Below are 12521 nucleotides of genomic sequence, written 5' to 3'. Positions count from 1 at the left end.
TAGAAGCAGGGGTTTTCCAGAAACCCCGCTCGTCACACCCTGTGGTCAAAATCCATTGTTATTCGTAACAATAGATCTATTCAAATTACACATGTTTCAGAAATAGAAACTATGAAGTATAACAATAGAACTGGGGTGTAAGTGGCAAAGAAACACGCGTGATCACGGAACATCGAACTTTTTTTTCAATGCACTTCTCACTACATGACCGATCAGCTTTGATCCATTCAGATAATGTGTCAACTTGACTCGCGTTAATCTATTTTCTGACATAGTCCTAAACTGCATATATCTTTTTCGAATTTAAGGGCTGGAGATTTTGCCGACAACACCAACACGTTGCTCATTGTTCACGATGCTATGTACTTGGTTATAAAAGTAGGACGTGCTTTTAAATGTACGATACATAAAAGCATTCTGAGGCGAGGAATTTACATCCTTGAAGGTGAAGGTCACTTATACTCCCTATGATTAGATTTCTTGGATGCAGTGCGTTTTGTGTATAAGTAACAAATGACAGATGTAATTTCATTTTTAATGTTATTAGGTTTTTGCCTACACTTACTGACCCAAGAATTATAACTGAATTAATACTTTAAAAAAGTGACCAAATTTTTATGAATGCTATTATTTATTAAGATACATGGAATCAGACATCCGAATTTTTACTTTATTGTTTAAGTGACAAGTTAATGTACTCTACTTGATTCTGCTGTTTATAAACGTATGGTCGTTGAAAATTTCTTTCGTTCGAGCAGTTTTCAACATAATTCAGTTTCACATGTTCCTGACAGTCATTCTCAGCAATATGTGCTTTTGGTTTATCAGGTGAGGAATCCAGTTCTGTGAATCCTGGAGAATGTCCGCAAGCAGTATTCTCTGAAGGTGTTAAATTTTCGTAGGTTGAGTTGTTTGTTGTAGAGAGATAAACATGTTTAATTTCTTCTATATCATTTTCAATCAAAGTCGAGTATGGCTTTTCATAACCATCGTACAAAATGTCCGAAGCATTGATGTCATTGTCCGATATTGATGACAAATGTTCATCAAACACATGGGATATACCTCTATTTTCCACAACTACATGTATTGTATTAGTTGTTGACAACATCTGGGTGTTTGTTCCTGAAATAAATAAAGTCATCATGTTTTCCATTTATTTAACGGAGAAACTAACTTCAGTGGGTCTGACAGCATAATTTCCTAAAATATTGAAACGTTCATGTCACTTTATTTTATCATTTAATGAAATTAAGAAACTATTGCATGACATTGACTGCGTTTGTACCATTTGAAATGACATAAATTTGAATTTAATAACATAAACTCCAAATACTCATATATATATATATATATATATATATATATGTGTGTGTATGTTCAGAAGTTCTAATTTTTTACAGTAAAGACATGCAATACATTCTTGAATAACATTCATAACCATGTAGAAATGCCCAACAGCTCTGTATTATTGATCCTATCAAAGAAGTTACGGGAAATAATATAAGAATCCCGTCATTTTCCTATTCCTATACTGATTTTTGTTGTATGTTTTTCTAGTCTACCGACAAAGACTATCAAATAAGTAAAACAAAATACCGAATTTATCAGGCAATTTTAGAAAGGGGAAGTCTATAAAAACAAAATCCAACGATATCAGACTGGTTGGTTTTCATAAAATAAAGCACGGAGCACATACATATGCCTGCACTATGTCAAGGAACCTCATCAACAATTATCTTAGAACATATCTTTATGTACTTATTATTCGGAGAATTTGATGTTGACGGCAAGTATTTAATTGTTTCTGTTTAAAATATCAACAACTTTAAAAGACGCAACACCATTTAGAGCTCAACATGTGATATAGACACTTGCCTAACGTCATACATCGCGACAAATTCGTTTCCCTAATGAGTATCACTTTTCAAAAAATAAAGCATTTATAATGTTTAACAGTCACATCATATACAAATATATACTGTGGATTCATTCATTGTCGTGGCTACTAATTGTCCTGGATTAAGAAGGGCAAGAAATATTTCGGTGGATGTTTGATTTACGTGGTTTTACAAAAGTCTATTTACAAGCCTATAGACAATTCATTTTTCGTTGAACATCTAAATTCGTGGTATACCTTTACCCACGAAATCCACAAAAAACGGTACCCAACGAATAATAATGAATCCACAGTAATGTGGCAAAAAAAGTAACTAACATGTAGTCACAGAACTATTAAACACACGCAATATTCTATATCTTATCTACATGTATCATTTTCTAAACGTTCACATTGATATTTTGACGGTGTCTCATTTCGTACCTTGTGTTGGTGTCAATAAGTTATCATCTTCAATTATGTCTGCATAATGAGAGCTTTCATCACCAAAGAGTTCAGGCGATGGGATATTCGTTGCAGCTTTAATTCTTAAATAATAAAATGTATGAAAAACATTACATAGTTTAAGTTTTTACAGTCCATGTTTTTTTTTTATTGTGTATTGTGCCTTACATTTTTCAGAGTATTATGATCAGGAAATGACAGAAACCGATCAATAGTGATAGATGAAAAACAATTGTACTAGAAATAATTGCACATGCACAATTAATCTTCAAATGATGTCTGATCAAAGGTTGCATGCTTTCTGATCCAAATGAGGTCTAACTAATAAATATTGTATACAAGACCATAATGTTCATCGAAGTGTTAGAGCTTATTTTGTCGAAATCGAGCATACATAATTTCTAACAGCGAATTAATATTCAATAATTCGTTGTTTTAAATGTATCTTTTTTATCAATTCCCTTTTATCAAACAGGAACATATTACCGTTTCATAGCATCTGATTTCAACCCCTCCCTCCCCTTTTCTGCTAAGGTTCTTGTGACTCTGTGTTTCGATTTCTTTCAAGTCTTTTGTTGACGGTTGTTTTACTTTTTCTCCTATCACCGTTTTCCATTTTTTGCTATGTTGTTTGCTCTTTTTATCAATTTTTGTTTATTGTCCCCTCGATATAATCACCCTCTCTCTATTCGCATTGGTGCATTTAGATCAATTTGCTTAGAAAAAAGCCTAACTTTTACCAATTATCCACAGCATATTATCAAAATATATTTGATATAAAGAATACAAAAATGTAGACCAACCTCTTTCTGTACATCTGTTTCAGGTACCCTAAAATTGAAACATAAAAAGAAAAATTACATTGCATAGTGTATATGAAAAAAAAAAGAGTTAAATGTAGTAAACTTGAGTTTGTATGAAATATTCAAGAAAGTCCTAACTCATTTGACCTTATAGGTGTAATACCACCATTGATTTTCCCCTATTAGTCTTTGTTAAATTTGCACTTTTCAAAAAATTGTGCAGAATATATCTTTGTTTCAAATAAAGAAATACTTGGCATGAGTTAAGTTTTATCCTGTCCAGTACTATAGAAAAAATTTCACATAACATTTCAATGCATATAAGAAAATAACCATCACTGGAAGTAAACCAATCAAATTTTCCCCCTTTTTTAACCTGTGTACAAGCTTTTGTTTTACTGCAATGAAATGTAGGATCAATTACCTACAACTGTCAAATTCAAGGGAATATTTTTTTTCGACCTATTTTCGTATACAACCGGATGTGACGTACTATGATTTGGTGGTATTACACCTAAAGAAGACTTTTTTGTTAAATAAACTGAATGCAACTTTTTTCCTTTGTAATACTGGTTATTTCAAGCATTCCTGTCAAGTTTTGTCATAATCAGTTCAATAGTTTGAGAAAAATCTAGTATAATGTAAGAAGACATCTACAGCGATTCGAGAAAAATCCAAACCAAGCCGCATCATGATAGAATACAGTGTGAACCAATAAATGATCAAATATTTATCTCATCTGCCTACAAACAGTTGAATATGATACAAAAGATGACTTTAGGATGTTAAATACTACTAATGGACCTCTTTGTCTTCCTTATAAGGTCTCTTTTGGTCCATTTATACCTCCCATTTCCTCAAAATTTCTACTTTTAGGCCAATAAATAAAAATTTTGGGGTAACTTTCACTCATTTATGATAGAAATGTTATAATAAATGATTAATTGAAGTATTCAAGCTGAATGAACTATCCGTATAAAAGTTTACTGTCTCCAAGGACGTTTCAATAAGTCCTTATGAAAAACTTAAATTTACGCCGCGTTCCAGAGAGGGACATAAAAAGCTACTCTTTTGGTGAATAATTTGTTGTTACTGCTTTAAAAATAATTTCATTTACTTAAAACTATATATTTATTAAAGTATTTCTTAGGAAAAAATTTCTAGTATAGCAGAATATAATAAATAAGGAGAAAAAGCTCCCCAAAACTCTAAGTATGGCTTGTTCTGTCAACTAATATTCATGGTAAAGTCCTATTTCAAGGAAATTTTCTGATAAAATGTGTTTTGGAGACTCAATCCACTCAGAATATTTCATTATTTGTAATATTTCACTTAAATAGCAAGAAATTTTAACACATTAGAGTACTCACAAGGTCAAAGGTGCATGTACAGCTTCCTATATTAGGTGTAATACCACCATTGATTTTCCCCAATTAGTCTTTGTTAAATTTGCACTTTTCAAAAAATTGTGCAGAATTTATCTTTGTTTCAAATAAAGAAATACTTCGCATGAGTTAAGTTTTATCCTGTCCAGTACTATAGAAAAAATTTCACATAACGTTTCATTGCATATAAGAAAATAACCATCACTGGTAGTAAACCAATCAAATTTTCCCCCTTTTATAACCTGAGTACAAGCTTTAGTAACCATGTAACCTCAAGTTTCCAAAATATTCTATAGAAACCCCAAATAAAAATATAATGGTGCTTTGAAATAACCAAGATATATGATTATGACCCCGAAATGTTTTACTGCAATGAATTGTAGGATCAATTACCTACAACTGTCAAATTCAAGGGAATATTTTTTTTCGACCTATTTTCGTATACAACCGGATGTGACGTACTATGATTTGGTGGTATTACACCTATATTGAAATTCACTAAGCAAAGGAAAGCCAATGAAAAGTTTCAACGCTATTCAAGTGCAATACATGTCGAGTCAAAGAAAGACATGAAATGACTTGAATAACTTTCTTCAACTTTGATTTCAAACTAATTGATTCTATGACTACAATTATACTCTGTACTAATTGTTAATTCATGACATAACCATTCATCAAACCTGAATGTTTATAATCATCATGCAAGAACTAATACTTACGATACGTGTGTAAATGAAATTTATCGCTATTCTCTTAAATTTTGCTTTGACAATTTTAATTATAATTGCCTAGGAACTTAGTCTACAGTGGTTGTCTTTGGTTCATGTCTGTGATATTTGTTTTTCGTAAATTGCTTTGTTATGAATTAGGCCGTTAGTTTTCTCAATTAAATAGTTTCACATTTTTTATGTCACGGCCTTTTATGGTATGGGTTTTTCTCATTGTTGAAGGTCGTATGGTTGCCTATAATTGCGTACACCGACTTTATTTGAAATTTGGAAGTTGTCTCATTGGTAACACATCTCCTTATTTTTGTATATATGGTCTCTTAACTCGAGGACGTTTTCGAAACCATATAAAATCTATAAACCTATATTGATTTTAATCGTTTTTGTACATAAAATTGACGACTTGTATGCACTCGTAAGAAGCAAAAAGACAAACAGGCTCTTATCGTCACATGAATAGTCATTATTTGGTCTAGGCATTGCTTTCTTGATGTTAAATATCGATTGTATATTGGCCCATTTTATTACTTGTTATCGCAATATATAAACCAATTAGTTTGTACTTACTAACATATATTCCCATTCCAGCTAGTATGACTACAATAATTATTAGAAAAACAATGATGGTGATGATTGTGACGTCTAAAGACAGTGTGATTTGTTCTGATGAGTTATTCACTGAAACACATTGTAAACAATATGTAATCAATCATAAAACGTATGTTAAGATTAATTTCAATTTAAATCACTACATTTACAAGCAATCAGAAGTTAGGTTATATATATATATATATAAAATCATAGCAGCTGCGTTCACTTTAGAAATGATTTGTATACAAAATATTTAATAAATAATTCAGTACATGGCATTGTACATAACGACCCTTGTATCATCCCTTGATATAATTTTGGATTTTGGGCTACGCCCTCGGTCTGATATGGAATTTTTGGGGTTATACCAGGCCCCATATGAAAATGTTATGCATTGATGTATAAATATAATGGATTGTTCATATGATATTTATTGACAATGTTTCTTTAATCTACATTTTGCAACCAATCTGATGTACAATGTATTGAAGCTAGGTGTATTTACTACTCTGCTTAGATGTCCATTTATCATTAAATATAGGAAACAGTATTCTATCAATGTTCAAATCCCATAAATAGATTAAACCAAATCACTAAGAATAGCACACTATCTTCGAAATGAGAGAGACTGGAAGTGTAGACACGGAAAGCATCTCCCTATATGCATGTACCACCCGCCAAACAAATCCGCCAATAGTCAAAATGTTACAATCGAAAATAGGACACAATCAGAAAAGATTACAGATTAGAGAACTATTTTGGAATCTAAAGAATTGTGACTGCGAAAACATGTCCCTGGTTAGTTGGAACACAGATATATCGTATCGTTCAACCAATATCGCTGACGTATGTTCTTCATTCTTCCTCATAATTCTGTTGCAGCAGTTTTTGTTTAAGGGGAATATCCCTGAAAATGAAGTATGTATACCATGACCATGCGCGAGTGTTACGTATTTAAAGAGATCTACAAACGGGCATACGATAGAGAAGAGCGTCCAACAGTTATGCTTGTCCCACTATTTCTTCACTTAACATGTTTAATATGAATTTAGCTTATAAACATACCGAAAGGTTTCCAGATGACATCAAAACTGCTATCTCCATAGATATTACACACAGTGACATTGAATTTACGAGATCCATGAACATTCAGTCCATTTAAAATAAGAATAATTTCTAAACCATTGACTGTCACGATTGCATCATGAAAACTTTCCTTGAGTAGAATGTAATTTGTTCTGACTTCTAAGTATTGCAGTTTAACTGACATATTACCGACTTCTTCTATGTCATGACAGTTTATCGCCAACGAACTATACACCTTTACTTTTATCGCAACTGATGCTTCCATCTTATTATCCTGAATTCTTTTGTTGTCGGCAGCAAAAACAGGAGGGCCTATTATTGAAATCAAAATTAAAGAAACAAACGGAACAAATAATTTGAACAGCTAGACAGATATTTACCGGAAAATTCTGTCCGTACATGTGACAAAAAATATACTTTACTTAATTATCTAACGTATTTAACATACATATATCGCATTTGTATACAAAATATTGTTAAGTAATTTTGCAATTGAGATCTTGTAAACGGGATATCATCCAATTTGAATTATGACCAATCATCGCCCATTTCAAATGCATTTTGCATCTGCTGCTTATGTTAAAGAACAGGGAAAACAAATGTAGTTAGTTAGTTCCGTTCAATATTCAATACAATTTGCCTAATCGTCCAAAAATGTTAACTACTAGTTTTTATAGAATTGCACTTCATGTTAAAATTTCAAATGCTAGATGTTTTTGAACAAGTTAGCCTATAAACTTTTGTATCTAATTTCACGTGCCGTGTCTTTTGGCATGGCTGTCTAAATAGCCATCACGTGCAGGCAATACAACCTCTGTTTTCTAGAGTAATTGTAAATTATTTTACATCCAATGAAAGAAAACTAGTTATTGTCAAACAATGTTCGATAATAAATTCTTCTATTTTGTATAATGAATTTAGGCAAGAGTATTGATGTTCAAATCTCAGAAATCGATTGAAACGTCAAATCAAGGCAACACACACACACACTCAGAAAATCGAATAAACTACCAATGGGGCCAAACTGGGTGCTTCGACAGCTAAATTGGCAGATAAATGTTTACAAACTGAAAATAATAAACATTTGTAACTACAACAAGTGCAAACAAAATGAAAATCATTATTTCTAACGCACAATATGTTTGACTAAGATTTTTAAGAATTGCGAAAGTCATGCTTTTTCCAGAGCGTAGTTATGCAGTTTATCCCGCAAAAGTTATAGGTGAAATCAACACATTACTAGCCAAAACATACGAAGAAATAAAACTTAATTTAATAGACAATAAACATAAATGCAACCGTGTGCACCATGGCCAATATATACATATTGCATATATAAAAATCAGTTGCACAATATACATAGTTTTAAACTAATTAATAAAAATTAAGGCGCATCCCTGGAACTCAGGAAACTACGAATATTACCTGACTAAGGCAGTTGAGTCGATACCGGTAGACAACGATGGTAAAACAAGGAATATTTGTGTACCTTTGAAAATTGAACAAAAACTGTATCAAATAAATCAATCAAGGTAAACCTATGATTGTTTCTACTTGGAATGTGTATCTTTGGTATTGGAAGATATTGATCTAAACTAGCTCGTTGATTGAAAACGTTTGATTTTGTCAGTTTTTATGGATTTTCCCTTTTTTGATTAAACTTGGAGTTCTGTATTTTTGGTATACTGTTTTCGTTGGGCAAGACGAGTGGTAATTCGTAAGAGAATTTTGTTATTAAAATATTATACCAATTAAAAAGCAAACCCTGTTGCTTAGGAAACATTTGAACACTTTTCTGACAAAAAGAACTCTGTGGATAGTGAACTCCTTATATAAAGGATTGATCTATTTGTTTTCAAGCTTTCGGGTATGCATACACGATACAGTCTGCAATTCACTAATATTCTAAATACATTAGTTGACTATTAATCACCAAACATCGTATTTTCCTTTATGTGTATGATGGTCCTGTATATATAACTTTTCCAAAATGCGTGCGCCCCTAAAACATTAATACGGTTTTGATTTGCAATCAGCAGATGTAGAACTGACTTCAGAGTCTGCACGAATTCTTTTGTACAGTGTAATTGTTACATTTATTTGAGATTTGTTGTTTTTATACAGATGTGTAAGAATTAAGTACATTTTATATTTTATGTTCTAATATTTATGTACGTTTTTCTAAGTACCGTTCATTATTTTACTGGCCAAATTCAACAAAGAGGAGGGTCGTTAAACCTTTGCACTTGTACTGTTTAACATCATAATTGAGTCATTGAATTGGCTTTCATTGGCGCATACTTCCCATGGCTGATTTATAATAATTACTGACTGATTGTGTCATTTGTTGTTCCACTCACTTAGAAACAGTTTATATGTTATATGGAGGTCTGAATACTCACAAAACTATTTGTTTTTTGTTGATTTTTTAAAAAATATCTCTGTCTCTCTTATATCCATTGAGGAACATGACGTATCCAACCACCGATATTCGAAAAGAAATATATATATATTTTAAGTACAAAAATTGAATGTGTCTAGTTATACCTATCGATACAAGGTAGTACGCTCTACCTAGCTGAAAAACATTCCCACGTTAATCAGGAATCCCGTTTGAAACATTGCATATATAAAACCCTGTATCTTGGTAAATGTTTGATCCGTTGATTTCTGGCAGTCGAAGAATTCCATCATCTGCCTCGTTTAGATATCTTATATGTTCGTTAAACAGGGATTGGTGTTCCCACATAAAGTAATTATACGTATTTGGTTCCCCTTTGGCAAGACATCGAATTTCTCTTTTGCTATATTCAGTCAAATTTCTGTACCGAAAATTAATGACAGGAGGATCTATAAATAAAAATTGGTTAATTTTAATGATCTTGAGGATTGTATATGCATCTTGTTTTGTGAAGGGGTAAAATATGGTGAATCATGAATTACTTCTTACTCAGCAACTATTCGAAATTTTGACAAGATAAACAAAAAACACCTGATCGTTCTTGTGACGTTATCATAATTTATTTCGAAAAAATTCGAAGAAATATTAGATATTTGGAAGTGAAATTCTTACATGAAATAATTAGCGAGATCTCACTAGATGCATCACCAATCTCGTTCCGGGAACTGCATGTGTACTTGCCAGTGGCATTACGACTCACATTACTCATCTTATAGCACAGTGAAGAATTACTAAATGTTGAAACTAATTTTTTATCCTCTTCATACCAGGATATTGATGTCGGGTTCGGATTACTCCTTGATATACAACAGATATGTGCGATTTCACCTTCCACCACTGTTAAATAACTGCTTACATTTATTCTAACGGACGGCGTATCTGAAAAGTAATTATGCATATATATATATATATATATAAGTCTAGAGATTTGCACAACGATACTAATATAAGATGGTATTATACGCATCATTGAGGCGTTTGTGGAAGTACTTCTGGAGAATGTCGTTCGTGTGATGAAAAACGCTGCAAATGCTGCCTACAGATGCATCACTCATCAACTTTTCACAGTAAGGCAACCGAAAATAACTATAAGATATTTTGCAATGTTAACTGCAAAAGTATGAATGTTATTTACATTCTAGAATGTTCGGTTTGTGGCCTCCAATATGTTGGTGAGTCAAAGCAGCCTTTCCACAAACGCCTCAATGGCCATAGGAGTGATATCTCTAAGAAGCCACTTCTCCCAGTTTCTCAGCATTTCAGACAGTCTGGTCACACACTTGATGACTTTAACCGCATGAAGATCCTAGTGATTGAACAGAACATTCACTGGAGTGATGCCCAGCGACAGGTTCGGGAAATCTTTTGGATAAAGGAACTAAATGTACATCATCCAAACGGCATCAATAAAAAATACTAAGTTTTATTTTTCACTCATTTTGGGTTGCAAATATACACAGTCACGTATATTTGAGTATTGAGTTTTGTTTTATATTATGATGTTCAGGATTTTGGATTAAATCAATAGACCAAAACTTACCTGTATTATTGAGCTATTTTTATACATATTATCAGTATTGTTAAAATAATTGACACCGAAGAAGGCTATTTGTTAAGCCGAAATATTTGTCAACACGATTTATTAACAACATCTTCGTATAATACCATCTTATATTAGTATCGTTGTGCAAATCTCTAGACTTATATAATTTTTTCCTTATCTGCACAGTATCGTCTATTCTAGACGATCCGGTACATAGTAAATTTGCTGGTTGGTCCTTTTTATAGACTTCTATATATATATATATATATATATATATATATTATATGTTACTATGATTGGAAGGGAAATGCAATATACAAATCTAAGTACTACATTCAAATGTGAATCTTCAGAATCAGTCATTAATACGCTTAAAGTAAAAGAGGGGTTTTAGGAGTACTGCCAGTGTTTTCGTCTTCAACATTTTTATAAAGATGCCGACATACATTTTAATGTACTGAAAAGTAAAATAACAAAAATACCGAATTCCAAGGAAAATTGAAAACGGTAAGCCCCTTATGAAATGGCAAAACCAAAAGTTCAAACACATCAAACGAATGGAAAACAACTGTCATGTTATTGACTTGGTGAGGTATTTCCTGATGTAGAAAATAGTGGGTACATATTTGATACATCAAGCACATGTTTACATTACCAATCATGATTCCGTAGCACCGATACAGTTTAAAACTTCATTGGTTTTTGGATTGACGTTCGTCGGGTTTAGTATTCATCTACTAAATGACCTATACAATATCACACTGTGTAAAGATACGTTTTAAGGAAAATAGCAGAAAGTGAATGTTATCGTGTTATTGAAGATTGATTGAGTTTTATTCAGATAATGCCCGATTTCATATCCCAAATGCAAAGTGACAAATACAATTATATCATATAATGTAAGGATTTATATTCGGCCGTATGTCAGCTGCTGATATAAATTAAGGCAACAGTAGTATACCGCTGTTCGAAACTCATAAATCGATAGAGATAAAAACAAATCCGGGTTACAAACTAAAACTGAGGGAAGCGCATCAAATATAAGAGGAGAACAACGACACAACAAAAACACAACATTAAAATGTAACACACACAGAAACGAACTATAATATAACAATAGCCATTTTTCTGACTTGGTACAGGACACTTTAAGAAAAAAAATGGTGGGTTGAACCTGGTTTTGTGGCATGCCAAACCTCCCGCTTGCATGGCAACGTCAAACACAACACCAAAACGACAACATCACATGACAGGACCACAATACAAATAAATGGGAGAACATATAGGACAAAGAAACACATGAATATTAGCTAACAAAAGGTACTAGGCTTAAAATTCAATACGCCAGACGTGCGTCTTGTCCACACAAGACCAACCAGTGACGCTCAGATGAAAACAGTTTGAAAGCCAAAACAAGTACAAAGCTGAAGAGCAACGAGGACCAAAACTTCCAAAAAATTGCACCTAACACGGCCAGGATTTTCTGCCTGGGACAAGAACATCCTTATTATTTAGAATAATTTATAATTTTGCAAACTGTAAATTTTATAAAATGACTATATAGTAGATATACATGATAA

The 12521-nt window shown here is 32.4% G+C and overlaps 1 protein-coding gene across 4 annotated transcripts in view; it reads right to left on the bottom strand.

Moving 5' to 3' along the window:
* Nucleotides 1–561: 561 nt before the first annotated feature.
* LOC127717860 (uncharacterized) overlaps nt 562–12521 on the bottom strand; it is a 34395-nt gene continuing 22435 nt past the window's right edge. The window contains exons 1-5 of one of the 4 annotated variants that reach the window (XM_052223721.1): nt 6917–7396; nt 5828–5938; nt 3148–3175; nt 2324–2427; nt 562–1203 (exon numbers count right to left, since the gene is read on the bottom strand). In XM_052223721.1, coding sequence (XP_052079681.1) covers nt 1157–1203; nt 2324–2427; nt 3148–3175; nt 5828–5938; nt 6917–7202 — 576 coding nt within the window. In that variant the 5' untranslated portion in view covers nt 7203–7396 and the 3' untranslated portion in view covers nt 562–1156. Of the gene's footprint in view, nt 1204–2323; nt 2428–3147; nt 3176–5827; nt 5939–6916; nt 7397–12521 lie in introns of those variants that run through there. The other 3 variants (XM_052223718.1, XM_052223719.1, XM_052223720.1) reach the window with 3 other exon arrangements.

This window comes from Mytilus californianus, unplaced genomic scaffold, assembly GCF_021869535.1.
Source record: "Mytilus californianus isolate M0D057914Y unplaced genomic scaffold, xbMytCali1.0.p SCAF_10, whole genome shotgun sequence".
Lineage (NCBI taxonomy): Eukaryota > Metazoa > Mollusca > Bivalvia > Mytilida > Mytilidae > Mytilus > Mytilus californianus.
The sequence above is the reverse complement of the archived record's forward strand: the minus strand, read 5'-3'. Positions and strand labels throughout refer to the sequence as shown.